The 22,718-nt window shown below is 50.9% G+C and overlaps 2 protein-coding genes across 4 annotated transcripts; one reads left to right on the forward strand and one right to left on the reverse strand.

The window, feature by feature from the left end:
• Window positions 1-626: 626 nt before the first annotated feature.
• Window positions 627-15,242, forward strand: SH3D21 (SH3 domain containing 21). 3 transcript variants are annotated; one of them, XM_057716684.1, is made up of 16 exons: window positions 627-677; window positions 855-1,012; window positions 1,106-1,169; window positions 1,418-1,536; window positions 1,779-1,869; window positions 2,047-2,102; window positions 2,199-2,244; window positions 2,394-2,494; window positions 2,614-2,700; window positions 2,865-2,907; window positions 13,314-13,407; window positions 13,502-13,554; window positions 13,652-13,746; window positions 13,887-14,812; window positions 14,904-14,967; window positions 15,056-15,242. In XM_057716684.1, the coding sequence occupies exons 1-16, from the start codon at window positions 674-676 to the stop codon at window positions 15,125-15,127; spliced, it is 2,073 nt and encodes a 690-aa protein (XP_057572667.1). In that variant the 5' UTR covers window positions 627-673; the 3' UTR covers window positions 15,128-15,242. The 3 variants fall into 3 exon arrangements, with proteins under 3 accessions (XP_057572667.1, XP_057572646.1, XP_057572656.1); XM_057716663.1 differs by lacking the exon at window positions 1,779-1,869 and having other exon boundaries at window positions 635-1,012; XM_057716673.1 differs by lacking the exons at window positions 1,106-1,169; window positions 1,779-1,869 and having other exon boundaries at window positions 635-1,012.
• An 807-nt stretch (window positions 15,243-16,049) lies between these two features.
• Window positions 16,050-17,744, reverse strand: EVA1B (eva-1 homolog B). The gene is made up of 3 exons (XM_057716694.1): window positions 17,565-17,744; window positions 17,055-17,152; window positions 16,050-16,764 (listed from the first exon to the last, which is right to left on the reverse strand). Exons 2-3 carry the CDS (start codon window positions 17,119-17,121, stop codon window positions 16,328-16,330), a joined length of 504 nt encoding a protein of 167 aa, XP_057572677.1. The 5' UTR covers window positions 17,122-17,152; window positions 17,565-17,744; the 3' UTR covers window positions 16,050-16,327.
• Between the last annotated feature and the right edge of the window lie 4,974 nt (window positions 17,745-22,718).

Raw genomic sequence — 22,718 nt, forward strand, 5'->3', positions numbered from 1 at the left:
CTTCTTCCTGTCTTCCCTCCATCTCCACCTCCCCCCACCCCACGGGGGGAATCCGGAGGTGTTTACTGAAACCAAACTAGGTCCCCTGTGGCCTAAAGAAAGGGTTTTTGCAGTCTTCCCTTGAAGGGGCTCCAGGGAGGAATATGCCTTCCAGGGAATGTAGCAGTAGCTTTATGTACAGAGCAACCACCCCCTCCCCAGGACTCGCCTTAGAGCGGTTGCTACCTGCTGGGGGGCCCCACCCTGGTATGTGCCTCTCCTTACCTACCCTGAAGCTAAAAAGCTTGCCAGCCCGGAGAGGGTAGGCTAGGGAAGAGTCTGTGCTAACGGTGGGTGGGAGTCTCAGGGCCAAGGCTGGGAGGAGGAGGGAAGGTGGCTAGACTGAAATTTAGGTAGCTTAGGCAGACAAGAACATGTCGGGGAGCTGTGACCTCAGCACTGGCCAGAGACCCTGCAGTCCTCAGCCCTGGTTTAAGGGCAGAACCTGCCGAGCTGGGCCGCCCCCTCTCCCACACGCACTCCCTGCACCTGGAGCCCGACCTATCGGCTCGCGTCTCCGCCTCCCTGGCTTCCCAATTTCGCGGCTTGTCCCACCCTACCTGGACCCAGTACTCGGCTGCGAACGCTACTGCACCATCCTCGCAGCTCGGCTCTGGAAGGCGTCCCGGAAGCCATGGGTATGTGCAGAGGGTTTGGGGAGGCTCTTCTATGCAACTGCGTGGAAATAGCGATAAAAGCCTGCACCACCACCCCGCTCTCCCATTGTCCACACGGGGCCCGGGACTCGCGTCATGGCCAGTCGGCCCCGACTGGGCTCTTCTGAGCCGCATGCCCGCGCCATCCTCCGCCCACAGAGGCGCTGGTCCTGGCCGGATACCGCGCACAGAAGGAGGACGAGCTGAGCCTGGCGTCCGGGGACGTGGTCCGGCAGGTGTGCAAGGGGCCCGCACTGGGCTGGCTGCGTGGAGAGCTGGGGGGCCGTTGTGGCCTCTTCCCCGAGTGCCTGGTGCAGGTGAGGCCGGGCTGGAGGTCGGGAGGGGGTGGGGGTGTCTCAGCGCGTGCCCCCCGGAGCTAAGAGCCCCGCTGCCGGTGCGCTCTTTCTCAGGAGATCCCGAAGATTCTCCGCGGCTCAGGGGAGGCGCCGAGACCTCGCTGTGCGCGCCGTCGAGGTGAGCGCTGCGGCCGCTGGGCTGGCGCGCGGACCCCCAGCGCCCAGGTGGTCCCCAGCTAGCCGTGACGGGCGCGGCTCTGGGCGGGGCCGCGCGGCCGCTGTGAGGCCTGTGATTGGTTCTCGAGTACAATGCTCCGCCCTGGGGCGGGTCTGGAGGCACCAAGGGGGCGCTCGCGGCCCGCCCCTCCCCCAGCTCAGAGGACTGGGGCGTGAGGCTCAAGAGGCCTCACTCTCGTCCGACCCCAGGTCGCCCCGTCAAATCTCCGGGCCCCCAAAGATGGTGCAAAGTGAACTTCAGCTACAGCCCGGAACAGGCGGACGAGCTGAAGCTGCAAGCTGGGGAGGTTGTGGAAGTGATAAAGGAGGTGAGAGGATGAGGTGATGAGAGGGTTTGGGGGGAGATGATGGAGTACCTCTTCGGATGAGGGGACGTGGGTGCAGTGAGGGTGTGGGTGATGGGATTGATGAGGGGGCACAGAAATGGGAAAGTGAGGGAGCAAGGGAGGAGAGGGGTCATCTGGCAGAATCGGAGTGAAGGGGGGCCTAAGATTCCTAGGGAGACCCTTGGGGCAGAACCAGATGCCCCTGCGTGCTCCCCCCTCTCCAGATTGAGGACGGCTGGTGGCTGGGGAAGAAGAACGGGCAGCTGGGAGCCTTCCCATCTAACTTTGTGGAGTTGCTGGACAGTGGGCCCCCAAGTGAGACCTGGACCCTGTGACCCCGTGAAACCCTGTGACCAGACTCTACAATCTTCAGTGACCCACCCCAGTGGCCTGAGCCTGTGATCCACACACATCTTGCCCCATGACCCCTTTGACCTCTCCCATGGCCTAAACTGAATTAGCACCCTCCCTAACCTCACTATCCCCCACCAGGCCTTGGTAACCCAGACATGCCTTCAATCAGCCTTGGCTCCCAGCGGCCTCCCAAGGTAAAATGGGTGGAGTGGGCAAAGAAGTGGTGAGTTCTTGGGGTGGGGGTGGGGGGTGTCAGAGGCTCAGCTTGTTCCTCCCCCTGCCCCCACTAGCTGAGCAGCCTGACCTATGACAGCCCTCCAGACTACCTGCGGACAGGTGAGCACCCAGCCAAAGGGTTCCTTGGAATCCTCTCCCCCAAGCCACCCTGACTTGGGGGAGGAGGGACCCAGCTAGGCTGATGGAGGAGGGAGCCGATGACTTGTTTGGGGAAGGAGTTTGGCTTCAGTGAACTGATCTCCCCGCAGTCTCCCACCCTGAGATCTACAGGGTCCTGTTTGACTACCATCCCGAGGCCCCAGACGAGTTGGCGCTGCGGAGGGGGGACGAGGTGAAAGTACTGAGGAAGGTGTGAAAGGCACAGGGGCAGGGGACGGCACAGGGACGGGGGTGTTGAGGAGGGTGGGCTTGGGGAGGGAAGGAGAGTAGGGATCTGGCTCACCTCCCTGCGGCATCTTGCTCTCCCAGATCACAGAGGATAAGGGCTGGTGGGAAGGAGAGTCTCAAGGCAGAAGAGGACTTTTCCCAGATAACTTTGTTCTCCCACCACCCCCGGTGAGTATGGAGTCAGGCACTCAGCTGGCAAGGGGCAGGTTACTCTGGACAGAGTTGGGGGTTGTGGTACTCATTGGACACAGCTGGAGGGCCACCCACAAATGAGGGTGGACCTAGAAATGCAAAGGCTCCTCTTCAGATTCTGACACTTCTTTTCTGCATAGATCAAGAAGCTGACTCCACGGAAAGTGATATCTCGGGAATCAGGTGAGTGCCCGGGAAGCCTGGAATTGGGGGGTGATCTCTGGGAGACCTGCCATTTCAGTTGCTCATAAACACCCATAGCTTCCCAGTGGTCCAGATACCCCTTAGGAGGTATCTCCCCATGGGTTAAAGACCTGGTAGGAATGCATGTGAGTCAGTGTGTGTTACTTTGTGTGTGTTAGTATCTTTCTGTTCCTCTGTCTTGAGAGTGTGGTTGTCTTTCTCATAAATGGATGTGTTTAGATTTGTTTCATTTTGTAAGGAAATGTATGGATCAATGTATCTGGGTCTTTGAGACTGTGTGTTCCTGTATCTATTAAGTGTGTCAGTGAATAGCTCCATTTCTGTGTCAGTGTATTTGTGGGATGTGTCTTTATGTTTTAATGTAATATTTCACATAATCCAAAAATATATGTAATATATGTGTTTTAAAAGTTAATGATGAACACCCATGGTCTGTCACCCAAACCCAAGAACTAGAACATAGTCAATGGTTTGTGTGCTTCTTCTCTTTCCCTTCTGCTACTTCCCCCACATCAAAGGTAACCCTAACCACGATCCAGAATTTTGAATAATTCCCTTGAGGTTTTTAAAAAAAATTAATTAACTAATTTATTGGCTACGTTGTGTCCATTGCTGCACTCGGGTTTTCTCTAGTTGTGGTGAACATGGACTACTCTTCATTTCGGGCTTCTCAGTGCGGTGGCTTCTCATTGAGGAGCACGGACTCTAGGCACATGGGCTTCAGTAGTTGTGGCGCATGGGCTTAGTTGCTCCATGGCATGTGGGATCTTCCTGGACCAGGGCTCGAACCCATGCCCCCTGCATTGGCAGGTGGATTCTTTTTTTTTTAATTAATTAATTAATTAATTAATTGGCTGTGTTGGGTCTTCATTGTTGCATGCGGGCTTTCTCTAGTTGTGGCTCACAGGCTTAGTTGCTCTGCGGCATGTGGGATCTTCCAGGAGCAGGGATCGAACTGGTGTCCCCTGCACTGGCAGGAGGATTCTTAACCACCTAGGAAGCCCGGTAGGTGAATTGGTAACTACTGTGCCAACAGGGAAGGTCTCCCTTGAGTTTTTCAGTGTACTTACTTAGGTATGTACCTAATCAATGTATCACTTTATTTTTGTTTGTTTTTGAGCTCTATAAAAATGGTATATGTTTCTGGTCTTCTGGAACTTGCTGTTTCCAATTAACATTATGTTTCTAAGATTCATCCATGTGTAGATGTAGTTCACTTATTTTTCTCTGCTGTATACCATCCTTGTGGGAATTACCACAATTTATGTATCTGGTCTATTCCTGATGTTGGACATTTTTGTTGTTTCTAGTTTTTATTTTTATTTTCTTTTATTTTTTATTCATTTATTGTTTGCTAAAGCCAAGTAGAAAACAGCAATACTAGATGTTTAATGTGTTTCAAACACAAACATTTAAGACACTGAGTGAAAAATGTATATTTAGAAAACAGGAAACAGAAAATCTCTTTTACCTTTCTAATATGAACCACTAGCCACTGCTGGCCCCAGGGCTGCCTCAAGGCTTCAGTCCCTTGAGGGCTGTTCTCTGGATGTGGTGTGTGTTTTGAGGGACTTGCCCAGCCTCTGGCAGCGGGACTCCTGTTGCAGGAGCCGAATAGTAAAGACAAGAGGGGCTAGGAGGGCTGTGATGAGGTTGCCAGGACTGGAGCCAGAAGCAGCAGGGCTCTAGTTTTTACTATTACAAATAGTGCTGTCATACACACTGTCATGTGTCTGCCTTCCAACGTGCAGGTATAATGTTCCCCTAGGATATCATCTTAGGAGTGGCACTGCTAGATTGTAGGGTATATGAATGTTCAACTTTCATGAGGTAAAAGTCCATTGGTTTCCAAAGGGATTGTACACTTTACCACTCCACCATTGGTGTATAAGAGCTCATACTGATCCAAATCCTCTTCAGCACTTGGTATTACCAGATTTCATTATTTTTTTTTGAATCTAGCACAAAATAGCATCTCACTGTGGACTTCATTTGTATTTCCCTGGTTAGTAATAACTGTTGGAGTTCTTTATATATTCTGAATTATGTTATACATGTTAATAGACACTTTCAGTTTGTGGCTTTTCTTTTTTTAATGATGTTTTTGATGAACAGGAGTTCTAAATTAAAAAAAAATTTTTTTGAAGTGTGGTTGATTTACAATATTATATTAGTTTCAGGTGTACAGTATACTGATTCAAAAAATGTTACATTTTATACTCCATTTAAAGTTATTGTAAAATATTGGCTATATTCCCTGTGCTGTACAGTAAATCCTTGTAGCTTGTTTATTTATATATCATTTAAAAAATTAGATTCCACATATGAGTGATATCATATATTTGTCTTTGTCTGATTTACTTCACTTAGTATGATAATATCTAGGTCCATCTTTGTTGCTGCAAATAGCATTCTTTTGCCTTTTTTATGGTTGAGTAATATTCCATTGCATATATGTACCACATCTTCTTTATCCATTCAACTGTTGATGGACATTTAGGTTGCTTCCATGTCTTGGGTATAGTAAGTAGTGCTGCAGTGAACATTGGGGTGCATGTATCTTTTCTTTTCGAATTACGGTTTTCTCCAGATATATGCCCAGATGTGGAATTGCTGGATTATACGGTAGTTCTATTTTTAGTTTTTTAAGGAACCTCCATACTGTCCTCTATAGTGGTTGTACCAATTTATATTCCCACCATGTAGCTTATTTATTTGTTTGTTTATTTTTTAAAATGTATTTTTATGTGGGACCCCCAATCAGGAATTGAACCCAGGACCACAGCAGTGAAAGTGCCGAGTCCTAACCACTGAACCTCCGGGGAATCCCCATTATTTATTTTATACATAGTGGTTTGTACCTTTTAATCCCCTACTCCTATCTTGCCGCTTCCCCCTTCCCTCTCCCCACTGGAAACCACTAGTTTGTTCTCTCTGTCTATGAGTCTGTTTCTATTTTGTTGTATTCATTTGTTTGTTTTGTTTTTTAGATTCCACATATAAGTGATAACCACATATAAGTGACAACATACAATATTTATCTAGGAGTTAATTTTAATGAAATCTTATCTTTGATAGCTAGCAGGTTTTTTCTTGTTTAAGAAATCCTTCCTGCCCCAAGTTCAGAAAGAGTTCATTTGTATTTTCTTTAAAACTTTTAAAGTGTTGCTTTTCATTTTTTTTATTTATTTTTTTGTTTGTTTTTGTTTTTGTTTTTGTTTTTTTTGCTTTTCATTTTTAAGTGCTTTTATCTATGTAGCATTGATTGTAATCAGTGATCCAATTATACTTTTTTCCATATGGACAATCCCTTGTTCTAGCTCCACTTATTATTTCTGCATGTAGTTTTATTGTGTCTTTTAAAAAATGAGATATCCTTTTTATTACAGGACTATAGCAATGCACTGATTTTTATATATTGATTTTTTATAGCCAACCATGGTGCTGATAATTTCAGTAATTTATCTGTAAATCCTTAATAAGTTTTCTATGAAGACAGTAATTTCATCTGTGAGTAGATGAAATTTGGTTCTATCTTTTCCACTTCTTGTATCTTTTAATTTCATTTTCTTGTTTCACTCTAGTGGCTAGGATCATGATACAATAGAAATACAATATGCTGCACATCATTACCATGTTCCTGATTTTAAATGGAATGCTTCAAACTTTTTCCCTTTAACAATGATGTTTGCTTAGATCTTTTGTAGATGTATTTTTTTCTGGTTAAGGAAGGTCCTTTCTATTTCTTTTACTTAGAATTTTTATTAAGAGTGGGTGTCGAATTTTCTCAAATTGTTTATATGAATCTTTTGAAATGATTATGTGGGTTTTCTTCTTTAATCTGTCAATGTAATAAAGATATTTGTAGAATTTTCTAATATTAAGCCACCTTCGTATTCCTGGGATAAATTCAAATTGGTCATGGTTTATTATTTTTTCATATACTATTGGGATACCTTCCCAGTTTTTTTCTTTTCCTTCAGATTTTTGCATTTACTTTTATTGTCCTCATCTGATTATCAGTATTATACTGGCTCCATGAATGAGTTAAGGAATATATTTTTTGTTTTTAAAATAGCTTTAGATCTTAGATAAGATGGGAATCACTTTTCCTTGAAAGCTGGTAAAACCTGCTTGTAGATTCATCTGACCCTGTTTTCTTCCATTATGGGAAGATTTTACACTATTTCAATTTCTTTATAGTTATAAGCAAGTCTGGTTTCTGGCTAAAATCAACCCACCTTTCCTTCCTTCCTTCCTTCCTTCCTTCCTTCCTTCCTTCCTTCCTTCCTTCCTTCTTTCCTTCCTTCCTCCTGGCTTAAAACAACACAAATATCTCCCATTTTTGGAACCTGGAAATCCATAATCTGGATGTTCTCTGTGAAGGTTGCAGGGGAAGAATCTTTCCTTGCTTCATCTTAGCTTCTGACAGTCTTTGGCCTCTAGATGCATTACTCCATTCTCTGCCTCTGTCTTCACAAAGTCTTCTGCCCTGTGTGTCTGTGTCCAAATTTCCATCTTCTAAAAAGGATACCAGCCACTGGGTAGGGGTCCACCCTAATCCAGTATGACCTCATCTTAATTTGATTACATCTGCAAAGATCCGTTTACAACTGTTCTTTAAAGGGCTTCACCTTGGAACTCAGAGGGAGAAGAAACCTCACACTTTAGGAGACATGCACAGACAGCATTCTGTCTCCTGGTCCCTGGGTAACTATGGCTGGCCAAAAATCTCACTAAAATTCTTGAGTCAGTTTTAGTGAATTATATTTTTAAATTATTCATTTAATCAATGTTTTCTAATTATTTGCATAAAGTTGTTCATAATATTCTCATATATAATGTTTTATTAATTTATTTATGGCTACATTGTGTCTTCGTTGTTGCACGCGGGCTTTCTCTGGTTGCAGCGAGCAAGGGCTACTCTTCATTGTGGTGCAAGGGCTTCTCATTGTGGGGGCTTCTCTTGTTGTGGAGCACGGGCTCTAGGTGCATGGGCTTCAGTAGTTGTGGCATGTGGGCTCAGTAGTTGTGGAGCACGGGCTCAGTTTCTCCGTGGCATGTGGGATCTTCCAGGACCAGGGATCGAACCCATGTTCCCTGCATTGGCAGGTGGATTCTTAATCACTGTGCCACCAGGGAAGTCCTTCTTATAATCTTTTTAATCTCATCTGTATCTGCAGTTATAGTCTCTTTTCACTTCTAATAATGTTTGTTTCATCTCTTTTCTTATTTAATCTCTTGTTATATATTCTTGTTCAGTCTCTTGTTACTATATTCAAATACTTAAAAAAAATCTTAAAAGAAAACTTTTCTATTGTACCTTCTTAAAAAAATTGTGGGGCTTCCTAGGTGGCGCAGTGGTTAAGAATCTGCCTGCCAATGCAGAGGACATGGGTTCGATCCCTGCTCCAGGAAGATCCCACATGCCACGGAGCAACTAAGCCCGTGTGCCCAAAAAAAAAAAAGTTGTGATAAGAAATATATAAAATTTACCATCCTAACCATTTTTAAGTGTACAATAGCATTAACTATATGTAAATTGTTTTGCAAAAGATCTCTAGACAGTACCTTTGGTTTTTTACTGTAGTTTGTCAGTCTTTTTCTTTGGTGATAAATTGATGAGTTTAGATTATATAAATCATAATTATTTTATAATATTTTTAAATGATTCTTTTCTCCTTTTTTTCTTAATTCACTTTTTTCATTAATTTGGAATTTGTACACTTTATTTTTTATTTTAGTGGTTGCGCTTGACATTTACCATGTATATTTAACTTTACAAGTCTAAATTCAAAGTCTTAACCTTTCTCCTGAACAAATCTCCAGCTATTATTTCTGAATTATTTCTCCTTTCAATTCTGTCAGTGTTTGCTTTATATATTTTGAGGCTTTGTTGTTAGGCACATATACATTTGTAATTGTTATCTCTGCCTGATATATTTACCTGTTTATCATTATAACCTCTCCCTCTTTTTTTTTTAAGTAAATTGATTGATTGATTGATTGATTGATTGGCTGCATTGGGTCTTCTGCAGGCTTTCTCTAGTTGCAGTGGGTGGGTGCTACTCTTCATTGCAGCGTGCGGGCTTCTCATTGCAGTGGCTTCTCTTGTTGTGGAGCATGGGCTCTAGGTATGCGGGCTTCAATAGTTGCGGCACATGGGCTCAGTAGTTGTGGCGCACAGGCTTAGTTGCTCCGCGGCATGTGGGATCTTCCCAGACCAGGGCTCAAACCTGTGTCCCCTGCGTTGGCAGGTGGATTCTCAACTACTGCTCCACCAGTGAAGTCCCTAACTTCTCCCTCTTTTTCTTTAGTGACTTTTCTTCTCTTAAAGTTTGTTTTGTCTGATCTTAATGTATGGTTACTATTATATAACCATATATTAATATCAGGCAAAACAAAGTTATTATTTGTGTGATGTATCTTTCTCCAACCTTTTACTGTCAACCTATTTGTGTCTTTGAATCTGTTGTACATAGTATATAGTTGGATCTTGCTTTTTAAATTCAGTCTGACAATCTCTGCCTTTTAATTGGGGTGTTTAGGCCAGGAGTTAGCAAATTATGGTCTGTGGGCCAAATCTGGCCTGCCACCTTTTTTGGGGAACAGGGGTTAACAGCTTTATTGAGATATATTCACATACCATACAATCCACTCATTTAAATGTACAATTCAGTGTTGTTTAGTATAGTCATAGTTGTGTAACATCACCACAATCAATTTTAGAATATTTTCACCACCCACTGTACTCTTTAGCCATTACCCCAACAGTCTCCCCAGTCTCCCCTCCCCATCCCAAGACAACCACTAATCTTTGTCTTGATAGATCTGCCTACATTTCATATACATGGTATCATGGGCATATGGTCTTTTTAATGGGCTTCTTTCACCTTGAATAATGTTTTCAAGGTTTATTCCTTTTGTAGTATGTGTCGTACTTCATTCCTTTTTATTGCCCAATAATATTCTATTGTATCACTTTTTATCCATTCATTAGTTGATGGATATTTGGGTTGTTTCTACTTTTTGGCTACGAACTTTGGTATATAAGATTTTTTTTTTTTTTTTTTTTGGTATATAAGCTTTTATGTGGTCAGGTTTCCATTTCTCTTGGGTATATACCTACGAAAGAAATTGCTGGGTGATATGGTAAGTCTGTGTTTAACCTTAGGAAGAACTGGCAGACTGTTTTCCGAAGTGGTTGCACCATTTTATATTCCCACTGACTAAGTGTATGAGGGCTCCAGTCTCTCCATATTCCTACCAATACTTGTTACTATCCGTCTTTTGATTGTAAGCATCCTGGTGGGTATGAAGTGCTATCCCATTGTGGTTTTGCTTTGCATTTCTTTGAGGACTAGTGATGTTGCGCGTCTTTTCATATGTCTATCGGCTATTTGTATATCTTCTTTTGAAGAAATATCTATTTGGGCCCTTTGCCCATTTTTTAATTGGGTTGGCTTTTTACTGTTGAGTTGTAGGAGTTCTTTATATTTTCTGTATTTCTTATCTTGAATATGATTGGCAATCGTATATGTGATTTGCAAATATTTTTCCCCGTTCTTTGGGTTGTCTTTTCACTTTCTTGATGGTGTGTCCTTTGATACACAAATTTTGATCAAGTCCCACTTACCTATTTTTTCTTTGGTTGCTTGTGCTTTTGATGTTGTATCAGTGAAACCAATGCCAAATCCAGGGTTGCACCCCATATTGATTGAGTTCTCTTCAACCATGGCAGTGAAGCTGCTCATCCTCCACCTATCTCACCCTGCACAACATCCACATGGACCAAGGCAGCAGGGAGTTGGGGAGGCATGGGATCAGGCAAGAGCACCATCGAGCACAAATGCTTCTCCAATTATTTTATATGTCTTTGCTCAGTATCCAAGCACTGAAATGGTTTTTTTGTTATTTTTATCCAGCTTTATAGTTGCTGTGTAGGCAGAGGATTTATCCACCACTTACCTCACTCAGCCATAGTCAAACCCTGCTTCTATTACCTACACCTTTTAACATTGCTTTCAAATGTTCACTCCTTGTCTCATTCTACTCCTGGTTTACTAATTCTCTCTCTAGCTTTTATCTAGGTTTAATCTGCTGTTTAACCAATACATTGCATTTTATTTCACATATGCTATTTTTCATCTATAGTAGTACGGAATTCTTTTTTTTTTTCACTGCAAAGTCTGCCTGTTCATTCCTAACCATCCCTTCGTTACATGCTCATCTTTTATTTCTTTAAATGTATTATACGTAGCTGTGCTGTGTTCTCTTCCTGACACTTTCAGTTTCTGCTGTGTTGCATCTGCTGACTCCTGCGCGCAGTAGCCTCGCTCTCTTCTGTGTTTTAGGATCTTTGTGTATGATTTCAATCTGTGGGAGTTTTGTATGCCCCCCTGGGAGAAGACTTCTTCCAGAGAGGACTTGCTTTTACTTCTGCCAGTAGCCAGAGGGCACCAACCACCAAAGACCACTTCAGTCCTCTGGAAGAAAGCGGTGCACGGCTCTGCCTGCTGTCTGGCTACGGAGCTTTGGGCCTGTGATGAGCCAAAGGACCAGAACCCAGGGCGCCTGCTCCTCATCACGGGCCCAGGCTCCATAGCCACGAAGTTGTGCTGTCCTCTCACTTCCTTTCTGGCCTCAATTCCTCCCTTTTTTGTGGACTTCTCCCACCCCTTTTATGTCCAACAGTGCCTTAAAATTGTATCCTAAGCAGGATATAATTGGTCTTTAGTGGAGGGACCCCAAAGAGCATCTAATCAGCCACACTACAAGAAGCAGGAGTCAAAGATAACATTTACTGAGCTTTGATTATATGTCATACACTAAGCACCTTACAAGGACTCAGTCACTCAGACCTCACCACAACCCTACAGGATGTGTAATCTTGTTATCCATGTTTCATGGATGAGGACATGGGGGCACAGAGAGGTTAAGTTACCAACCAAGTTCTCACACAACTGGCAAGTAACGGAGTAGGAATTCCAAGCCTGCTGTCTGGCTGTAGGAACCATGCTCTTGCCCACTGCGACCCACAGTCAGGGGATTTTGCTTGTATCTGTGTGTGGTACTGTGCGTGTAAGTCAATTTCAGCATGTGTGCGGGTGCCAGAGTGGCTGCTTCTGTGTCCATGGATAGGAATGTCACTTGTATGCCTGCCTTCAAGTGCGCACTCTGATGTCACCTTCTCATTGTGGGCTTCTCTGACCGCCTCATTTAAAACCACACACTCCCCTGCGGATTCTTCCTCAGTGCTAGTAATAAATCTCTAACACACTACATAGTTTACTTCTTTTATGTCTGCTTCCCCAGGAGAACATGAGCTCATTCTGGCTGCTGTGGGGACAGCAAAGCAAAGGCAGGGTGGGTGCAGCCCAAGCCCAGGTTGGAGGCTGCTGCAGTAGTCCTGGTGAGGATGGCGTGACTTGATCTAGAGTGCTTAGTGGTGGAGGTGGGGATGAGTGGCTGGATTCGGGTTGTGCTTAGAGCAGACAGGGCTTACTGATGGTTTGCATGTGCAGCATAAGGGAATATAGCATCAAGGAGAAATCCTCACTTTGTTGTCTGAGTGAGTGGGTGAGATGGGGAACAGTGGGAAAGGGGCAGATTCCAAGGGCAAGGAGATTGGGAAGCAAGAGATTAGTTCTGGCTATGGTAAGTGTGTGATGCTAGGTTAAGTGGAAATATTGAGAGGGCTGTCAGGTATGAGTCTGGAGTTCAGGGAAGAGGAATGGGCTAGAGATGAAAATTTGGGAATTGCTGGCTTATTGATGATAATTAAACCCACAGACTGGGTGAGATCTCTTAGGGAGTAGATGTGATAGAGAAGACAGAGAAGAGCGTGTGGACTGGGAGGGGGAAGGTTATTGCCTTGGTCCAGGAAGGAGAAGAGTCTGAACGAGCCATGAGCACTACGCTGAGGACAAGTCTTAGAAAAGCATGCATTAAAAACTGGCAGGGGGACTTCTCTGATGGTCCAGTGGCTAGGACTCCATGCTCCCAATGCAGGGGGCCCGGGTTCAATCCCTAGTCAGGGAACTAGATCCCACATGCTGCAACTAAAAGATCTAGCACATGGCAACAAAGGTCCCGTGTGCTGCAGCTAGACCTGACACAGCCAAATAAATAAGTAAATAAATAAATATTAAAAAACAAAACAAAACCAAAAACCTGGCAGGATTTGGAGCCGTCTCCCCACAAAGCCTTCCCTGACGACTCTCTGGGGTGCTCCCACGGTCAGTGTCCCCGGAGCTCCCAGGAAGCAGAGTCAGATATGATTCCTCTCCTGTCACTAGTCCCCTGTGCACAGCACAGGACAGGGCCCGTGACAGAGGAATGGATACGTGAGTGAACAAATGCCCCGCTCCCTTCTCCCCTCCCAGCTCCTATTAAGGAACCCAAAAAGATGGTGCCCAAAACAGCCGTCCCTACAGTCAAGAAGCTGGTGACAGCCCCCACTAGGCCCAGCAAAGCCAAGTAAGGAGCGGGGTTGGGGAGGGGGAGAGAGGAGGGTACAAAAGAAATGCTGCTCCCTGCCCCTACCCCCAGATCTGATGGGGATATGTTTCAGGCCATCTTGGACACCCAGTGGAGACAGTCAGAAGTGCCCCTCCCAAAACTCCAGTAAGTGTCTATGCCTGCCTGGTTGTGCTGAGGGACAGAGATGGGGAGAGGCTTGGGGTCCAAGTAGGCCTAGGCCGCTGAGGCTCTGCTCTCACAGGCTCCAGCGGCAGTTTCCTCAGTGGGTATCCAGGCCAGAGTGGCAGAAAGCGATCCAGAACCCAGGCTTCCCAGCAACGCTCTGCGGCCAGTCAGGTGAGAGGCCGGAGACTTGGGAGAGCGGGGATATTGGGCAGAGTCTGGTTCCCAGGGGTGTGGTGTGCGAGGGTGAAGGATCCCAGGCCAAGGGGAACCAGACTCAAACCTTGGTTGAGATCTCACCCCCCTCACCACAGGGCGAAGAGCAGAGCAAGCTTACAAAGGCCCCTCATGTGAATAAAACCCCAACTCTGGACAAGACCCCCAGCCTAGAGAAGACCCCATCTCTGGATAAGGCCCCTAGACCAGAGAAGACCCCATCTCCAGATAAGGCTCCCAGACCAGAGAAGACCTCATCTCCACATAATGCCTGCAGCCCAGAGAAGACCCTGTCTCCAGTAAAGGCCCCGACTCCAGAGGAAACCCTAACTCCAGATAAGGAGACCCCAGCTCTGGAGGACAAAGCTCCTAGCCCAGACAGGGTCTTTTCTGTGCCTGAGGCCCAGATCCCAGAAGTCCCACCTGGTCCAAAGATGGCCCCTCCTGGGGACGAGGCCTCCACCCTGGGAAAGGTCTTGACCCCGGAGCAGGTGCTCTCTGAAGAGGCCTCCATCAGAGACAACACTCAGTTCCATCACTTCTCTCTGGAGGAAGCCCTGCTAAACGCCAGTTCTCTTGAGGACAGTGAGGCTCAATCCCAAGAGTGGGTTCACATGCCAGCGGAGCCCCCCATCCGCATGGTGAAACATCCCCTGGATGAGAGGGGCAGCTCCCTTCTCCAGTCTGAGTCCAAGTCCAAGTCAGGGTCCACGCCTGCCCTTGAGAAGGCCCACCCCCAGGAAGAGGCTACCACCCTCCTGGAGGAGGCACCAGGGAAGGATGAGACCACCCCCAAAGAGGAAGAGTCTCCCAAAGAAGAGGTGCCCCCCAAAGAGGTAACCCCCGCTCAGAAGAATCCACAACCTATTATGCTGACTCCAGAGCCCCAGATGAATCCCACCCTCCACTCCTTGGTCCCGCAAAATCTCACAGACGGCAAAAGTGACAGAGACGACATGGTGAGGATAAAAGACGAGGTGGAGGCTTTAAGGAGGTCGCTGGAGCTGATAGGGGTGCAACTGGAGTAAGTGGGGAAGGGTGCGGGGAGGGGAGGGGAGGGGTGGGGGCTCTAGGCCTGCCCGGCCCACCCCTTCCCCTCGGTCTCGCGTCCGCAGAAAGAAGCTGACCGACATCTGGGAGGAGCTGAGAAGGGAGAGGCAGAAGCGCACGATGTTGGAGGTGGGTGGGGTGCGGGTCCCAGGCGGGGCGGGGCGGGGCGGGGCGGGGGGCGGCGGCCGGCACGCCCCTGACGCCCTCTCTCCATTAGGTTCAGATGCAGCGGAGGACCCAGGAGTCCCGGAACCGGGGCTCCATCCACGCGCAGACGCAGACGCACTGAGGGTGGCCCGGGGAGGGACCACGGCGGGACCTGGAGCGACGTCTGGCTCCGGCCACCCAAGTGCTTGCACACGACTTTGGGAAACACGAGAAAGTAAACTCGTCGGTGTACGCGCGCCGCGCCTCCCTGGTCCGTGCGGGGCGGGGTCTGCGCGGCGGGGCGGGGCTGGCGCTCGCGCTCCCGGCCCTCCGCGTTCCTGGCAGTTGCTCCCGGGCACATCTGGCCAACATGTGGCTTCCATTACCGTTCCCAAGGCCTGCGCACGGCTATTTTTATCCACCGGATGGCGGGGAGGGGGGTGCGGAGAGGGGAGGGTGGCTCCTTCGGACGCCTGCCCCCGCGCTGGAGAACTGGCCGGCAGGAGGGGCCCAGGAGGGGTCGGGCCTCTGCCCGCGGGCCGGATTCCGGAATCCAGCTGTGCGCCAGGGGAGGGGCCGGGCGGGCCGGCTCTCCAGCCCAGACCCCTCCCAGTTGGCTCCACTGTCCAGAGGGACTCAGGAACGCAGTGACAGACACGAACTCCGCAGCTCAGCTCAGGCCCACTTGGTTGCACTGGGGCTAATAGCGCCTTAGCGTCAAGGTCAGGGTGCCAAGGCCTTGCGTGCATGTGTGTGTGTCATTGCAGTGATGCATAAACCCAGGGCATTTGTAGGGCCAGGGGCGCCGTGTGCCCAGGTGTTGGCCGGCGAGGAATGCATTTGTAAGGAATGCGGTTGATTTTTGTGTATGTGCGTCTGTAGTGAGGTGGTGGCGTGTGGGCGCAGGAGTGTGTTTTTGCCATGTGAACGCAAGCGTGTGTGCTGAGGCGTCGGGTGGGTGGAAGGAGGTGGTTAGTCTGGTAAAGGGGTCTCAGCCCTGAGGCCCCCTGCATGGCGGGGAGCTTGGGGGTCATTAGGGGCAAGGAAAACAGAGGGAGACTGAGTCACTGAGAATGCAGCTTTCATTGGTCACGTCACCTCTTAAGTCACCTCTTAACCATCCCCCAGAGAGGAGGTGGGGACCTTGCGTCCAGGCCTTCTGGCTGGACTGGGGAAGGGCGTCTCCCAGGGGGCGGGAATCCAGGCCCAATAGCACCATGGGAGCCGTGGGGGCGGGGCCTCCATAGCACCGAGGGCAGGGGCAGTCCAAAGGTCCTGGGGCAGCTCGAAGCCCCTGTGCATGTCCAGTACGCTGAGAGCCTCGCAGCGGGAGCGGGGCCGGTCAGTAATAGTGCATGCGGCCCAGGGTGCCCGTGCCCGTGGGGCTGGGCCCCAGCGTGCCGGTGCCCAGCAGGTCTGGCTGTCCAGTGCGCCAGATCTCCCGCAGGATGCGTTCCCGCTCCTCTAGCCGCTGCGCCCGCTCCAGCTCCTCCGCCGAAGTGAAGACGTTGACGCTCAGGGGCCCGTCGGGCTCCGCGGACAGCTCCGGCCCCGGCAGCGTGTCGTCGGGGCCCAGCCGAGTCACCGTGTCCTCGTCGTCGTCGTCGTCGTCATCATCCTCGGCCTCCAGGGTGCTGCTGCGGGGGTCCCGGCGCGGAACGGGGCCTCGGGGCCGCGGGCGGGGTGCGCAGGAGATGCTGATGACTAGGAGGCACAGGGTGAGCAGCAGGCCAAAGCAGACGCCCAGCACGAAGTAGAGGCCAAAGCTCTCGGGGTTAGCTGGGGGTCAGAGGGCAAAAGTCATGGAGGGGGCCTGGCGCGCGGGAGTCATCCCATCTCGAAAAGACTCCAGGATCTAAGTTTGGGGGTCAAGGACAGTACCCCCTATTTGAAGAACCTTAGGTAGCTGTCATCGGCAGTCAGGGGAGACGGGGCGGGGGGGGGCGGGGTTGGGAGTAGGTGACTGGCTGAGGGGGGTATAATGGCAGGGGCGGGGAGGAGGGGAGGGAAGGGGTGGAGTGGGGCCTGAGGAGGCAGGGAGGGGTCCACGTCCCGGGGTCTGCCCTCACCGCGGATGTGTGCGTAGGCCGCCAGGCTGTTGCTGAGCAACTCCATGTCCCTTCGGGGGGCATCCATGCTTCTCTGGGGGCGCAGCTCCCCTGTCAGCCTGCGAGGTCAGCAAGGTCAGACCCCCGCTCCCCTTCTGCAGCCGACCCTGACCCCGCTTTCTCCTCGGGGCAGCTGCGCTCCCGGGAAGAGCAGCCCCAGCCAGCTTCCACCCCGGAGAGAGCGGCTTCCTAATTTCGTTGCAGACCTGGGCCCTGGCTGGGGGATCCTTCCCCTGGGCGCGGACGCCCCAACAACCTGAGGGCCGGGGGAGTGAGCCGCAGGAGGCTCCGTCCCCTGGTGGGGTCTCCCCAAACGAGGCCCGCGGTCGCCGTCCGGGAAGCGGGATGGAGGAGAGGGACGCGGGCGCCTTCCCCACTCCCTGGGCGGGCTCCGAGGAGGGAAGCCGCCTCCCTCAGCCATCCCGCCCGCCCCGCGGGGATCCCGCGGCCCGGAGGCCCGGGCTCACTCACCGTCAGCGCCTCCGCTTCCCCGCTGCCCGGCCCCGGCGCGTCCGGCGGCCGCAGACACCCGGGGCCCGGCCGCTCCCGCCCCGTCCGGTCCCGGCCACCCGCCCGCCCGGCTCGGCTCCCAGGCCGCGGCAGCGCGGGCGGGACACGGGCCGATGGACAAGCCAGCGGAAAGTTTCCTCCGAGGAAAGAGGAGGGACGGGGCGGGGCGGGGCGGGGGAGGCGGGGAGGAAAAGGGCCGGGAGAGGAAGGGGAGAGGAGGGCGGCGCGGCCTAAGGGGCCGTCTGCTCCCCCACAGGAAACCGCTGGGGAGGCCGGCTGCAGGGACCCGCCCCCGGCTGCTAATAACAATAATAACGAGGATGGAGTTCTGCCTAGGTGCTGGGCGATGGGCTAAATCCTTGACAATATTTTTTGCATTTAATCCTAACAACCCTGTAACGTGGGGACCATTATCCCCACTTGACAGACAAGTCAAGTGAGTCACGGAGAGATTGAATGACTTTACCCAAGTGGTCAGGATTGTTCTCTGACCCTGCGCTCTTAACCCCTTCCCTAAACCTTGATTTTCCTCCCGGGAGGCCCCCCTCACCCAGGGAAGCCTGCCGCTTTCCCCAGCTCAGATACCAGCCCTCCCCCAGACCCTCAGCCACAATGCAGCGCCAGGGCTCTCATCCCCTCCTCCCAGGGCCCAGTCAGTGAGTGTGTCCAGCTGGCCCAGCTCTGGTCACGCAGGGTTAATGAACGCTGGACTCTGGCTTCAAGCCAGGCCCAGGCCAGCCTTGCAGTACCCATCCCCCGGCCTCTGCAGGCCCCCTGTGTTCTTCTGCACCAGAGTGCAGGGCAGAGGTGTGTTTGGCTCTGGGCTAAACCTGCTGGTGCACATGCGTGCATTTCCACCCAGGCTCAAAGCTTTTGCCTGCAATGTGTATGTGATCAGCAGGCAGCCGGGTCTTCTTCCTGCCCAGACTCCCGGGCCCCCCCCCCCCCCCCCCCCCGTTTTGGGCCCCCCTTCCTGTGCTGGGCTGGGGTGAGGGGGAGGCCTTCTTGGCAGGAGCCTTAGAGAGGAGGAGGGAAGGAAGGGAGAGAGGAAATTGCAGACATAGCTGAAGGCGCAGCCTGAGGCCTGTGGGCCAGTGACCCCCCTCTCTGTCCAGGCTGGAGACCCCCACTCCCAGTCCTGAGACTGGGTTCAAGCAGAGGGCAGATCTGGTTAGGGAAATGACTAGGATGACTCCTATGGGGAGGGGAAGGGACTTTCGGTGTCCCTGTGACTCTTTAGTCTGTTTGGTGAGCATATGTGGAGGTATTTCTGCCCATATTCATATATTCGTGTGTCTATTTTCGTGCTGTATCTGCTTGAGCATTTTTGTGGGGGTGGGTACATCTGTGTATAAATCCATTCAGCCACTAGTCAACAAATGCTAACTGGTCTGCTCAGCACCTCCCAGTGTTGGGGTTCAGCAACAAGCAGAACACACAAATCTTTGCCCACTTGGAGCTGACACAGGCGGAGAGACAACATGTGAAGAGGATGGTCTTGGGTGCTGCTGGGTGCTCAGAGGGTGAGGAGTGGGGAAGGGTAATGAAGAACACCTGGGGCAGCTCTCGCAGGGGACGCGGGGGAGAGACTTGAATCCTGACCGGGGGCAGCTGTGCCAGGATCTAGAGGAGCGTGTCAGGGCAGGAAAGAAGCCAAGGGCCCTGAGGTAGGAGCATCTGGGGGCACCTCTCTCCCAAGGGCAGCGAGGCACGGGGGAGGCTGGTGGGGTGATTGTGAAGGGGCCGGTGGGCCTGTGGAGGAGCTTGGATGTTATTGCAAGTGTGGTGGGAGCCCCCGGAGAGTTTCCATCAGGAGAGTGTCATGGTTCCGTGATGCACTTTGGAGAGGTCCCTGTGGGGGCTCAGGGCAGGATGGGGCCACAGGGGCAAACATGGAAGCAGGGAGAGCAGTGAGCAGGCTGGCAGCCGTCCAGGCTATCAGTGGCCAAGCGCTTGGACCAGGATGGCCGGTGGAGGAGGTGAGCCAGGCTCAGATTCTGAAGGGAGTGGCAGCAGGACTCCCTGGATTGCATGAGGACATGAGGGAAGCAGGAATGTAGGACAGCTGGTTGGTATTGGGCCTGAGCACCTGAGGAAAGCTCAGCTGGGAAGCAGGATTTAGGGAATCCGAGTTTCATTTCAGGTGGTTAGATTTGAGAAGTCCGTGAGTATCTGGGTGGAGCCATCAGACACGCAGGCGCGGCCCAGAGGAGTCCGGTCTGGGAGTGTGTCCTCCACGTGCAAGATGGACTGAACACCCTGGGAGTGGCTGGGGTTGCTCAGGGGATGGGGAGAGAAGAGTTCTGGATGCTGCATCGCGGGGCTCCTGCAGGAGGCATCAGCTGGGAGAGATGAGTGAGGTGGGAGGAAGGCCTGGCCTGGACTGGGAGGGAAAGTGAGGCCAGAATCTGACCACTCGCTGTAGGTTTCCATGGGTTGCACTGACACGTTGCATGTCTGCCCGTCCCTGTGAATATCAGCGTGTACTGCGGCCGTGCGTGTGTGACCAACCTTGAGTGTGAGGTTGCTGTGTGTTGGTTTGTGTGGCACATACCCGTGTCTCCGTGGGGGTCCACACGCGTGCCTCTCTGAGTGGGGGCCATGAGGTGTCGGATACGTTTGTATTCAGCTGTTTCTGTGCATCTGTGCTCTGCAGGTCTCTGGGTATCGCTGCCGACAGACAAAGGCGTGTCTGTGTTTGGGTTGGCGTGTAACTTGTGTGTTTGGAGTGGGACAGGTGTGACTCAATCCTGGTGAAGCAGGTGGCCATGTTGGAGCAGAGTAGGGGTTGAGATGGTCGCTGGTCCGTCAGAGAGAGGTACCCAGAGGGCTGCCTTCTCCAGGGGGATGCACGTGGCCAGGCCAGGTCAGGTGAGAGAAGTGGCAGCCTTGCCCTGGAGGGTTTGAAGAAGCTGGGGACTTCTCCTCGAGGCCCTGGGAGAGGTGCCCGACGCCTTTGGTCCATGTGGGCCATCGCTCTCTCCCCCCCATCTCCATGCCCGCCTGGCCATCTGCCTGCCTGCCCTTCTGCCTGCCTCTGCGTGCCCACCAGCCCTTCTGTAGGTCTGCGCAGCCACCTGCTTTCCGGTCATGCTGCCTGGGATCTCTCTGCGTATCTGTCTCCTGCCTGCCTGGCTTGCATGCCACCTGTCCACCTGCTGATTTCCGCCTTGTCTGTCAGCCTATGGCTGACCTGCTGCCTACCACTTGGCTGTGTGTTGGCTGCCTTTCTGTCCTCCTGTCTGCCTGTGAGACTAAAGATTTGTCACCTTGGGAGGCACAGTGTTCCTAAGATGATACATAGGAAAGACAGGTATTAATGAGGGGTCGGAAGGCTGAGCGATCCAGAGCCTCCGGGAGGGCCCTCTGCAGGCCTGGCATATGCAGGGCCCAAGGCAAAGCCCGACTCTGCCCTCTTCCCCAGCGGCCCAGGTTGCGGCTGGCCCTGCTGCTCTGCTCCGGACACTGGGGCCTCACCCCACTGCGGGGGCGGGGGTCAGGGGCTGCCTAGGTCTTGGGTGGAGGAAGAAGGGGACTCACTTAAGGCCTCTAAGACCTGCCCAGTCCTCTGAATGTCCCCTCAGCACGCAGGACGGCTGCTGGGAAGAGGCACTGTGAAAGTTTACAAAATGAGTCATATCGGTTATGGATAACTGAGAATCCTTTAGGTACCTGGCACTTCGCTAAACGCTGTGCTTGTCTCAACACTTCTTCAAATCCTCCCACGAACCCGGTGTAGTTTGTCACATGACTCCCATGTTACAGAGGAGGAAAGTGAGGCTCAGAGAGGTCAAGTAGGCTGTGTGCAGTCACATGGATGTAGGTAGGAGGGCCTGGATTTGAACTCCAGAGCCATGTTCCCTACCAGTCCTCTACTGGGCAGCTCTAGGCCATGGTTCTCCACCCCGTCAGACCCAAAGCTGCCTTTTCGTATTTTCTTTCTTTCTTTTTTTTTCTGGCTGTGGCACGTGGCACGTGGGATCTTAGTTCCCCCACCAGAGACGGAACCTGTGCCCCCTGCAGTGGAAGTGCAGAGTCCTAACCACTGAACTGCCGGGGAAGTCCCATCATAATAGTTTCTATTGCTTCTTTTATGCTCCCGAAATGAAATTTACGGCTAATATACCCACCTCTAATTAAAATTAATATATAATTAATATATATTAATATATTAAATTAATATAGATAATATAACTTAAAAATATACATATATTTTTGTCCTGTAGTATAAAAGAATAAAGGATAATACTGTGTATTTGTGAAGTAATTAATTGCCAGGAAAATGACAGCTACAAGCGCAGACCGACGCTGGGATATTGTGTCAGTGTCTGAAACGGTGAACTCTTGGTAACGTTCAAAGTACAAATTTCCTCCACTTTACACAGTAGTTGCCTCCCCAGAAAATTCAGCGTATAGTATGTATACACAAATCCTCTGTGTTTATGTATGAATAGAGTTAGATTCTTGGCTCTGGTGATTATAAACACGTTTTTCACTCATGTTGAGCAGGATGTAGAATCTGTCCTCCTCCTGGGGTTGACCGGAGCTTTGGCCCTCCCCCTCCCCCACAAATGCCAGAATTCCCCACCCCCACATGGAGCAACAGAAAAGGCTCCCGCTCTCATGGAGCTCCACATCTGAGCAGGGGAGACGGACTTAATGAATAACCACACATACCTTGTGATATCAGCTGAGATAAGCACATGAAGGGAAGTAAAGCAGGGGAAGGGGTTAGGGAAGACCCAGGGGACATGGCCAGGGACAGCCTCTCCGAGGAAGTGACATTTTGAACCGAGGGAAGTGAGCCATGCACGTATCTGGGGGGGAGAGCCTTCCAGAAAGAATAGCCAATGCAAAGGCTTTGAAGTAGAGGCTGCTTGGCTCCTTTGGGTTCAGCAAGGAGGGCTCCTTTGGGGTCAGCAAGGAGGCCGCGTGGCTGGGAACAGTGGGGAGGGGAGGGCCAGGAAGTCAAGGGGGCCCAGTGGAGAGCACTGTGGTGCAGAGCTTTCTGGCCACACACAGGCCTCTGGATGTTACCCTGCATGGACAGAAGCCATCAGGGGGTTAAGCAGGAGAGGGACAACATCGGACTTTTAAAAGGCTCACTCTGGCTGC

Source organism: Hippopotamus amphibius, chromosome 1, assembly GCF_030028045.1.
Source record: "Hippopotamus amphibius kiboko isolate mHipAmp2 chromosome 1, mHipAmp2.hap2, whole genome shotgun sequence".
In the NCBI taxonomy this organism is placed as follows: domain Eukaryota; kingdom Metazoa; phylum Chordata; class Mammalia; order Artiodactyla; family Hippopotamidae; genus Hippopotamus; species Hippopotamus amphibius.

Excerpts from the sequence above, each read along its gene's own strand:
- SH3D21 (XM_057716663.1), top strand. The coding sequence starts at position 709 with ATGCAACTGCGTGGAAATAGCGATAAAAGCCTGCACCACCACCCCGCT. Across the intron at positions 2,103-2,198 it reads GCTCCCAGCGGCCTCCCAAG|CTGAGCAGCCTGACCTATGA; the intron begins GTAAAATGGGTG and ends TGCCCCCACTAG. Across the intron at positions 2,908-13,313 it reads AGTGATATCTCGGGAATCAG|CTCCTATTAAGGAACCCAAA; the intron begins GTGAGTGCCCGG and ends CTCCCCTCCCAG.
- EVA1B (XM_057716694.1), bottom strand. The coding sequence starts at position 17,121 with ATGGATGCCCCCCGAAGGGACATGGAGTTGCTCAGCAACAGCCTGGCG. Across the intron at positions 16,765-17,054 it reads GGCCTACGCACACATCCGCG|CTAACCCCGAGAGCTTTGGC; the intron begins GTGAGGGCAGAC and ends TCTGACCCCCAG.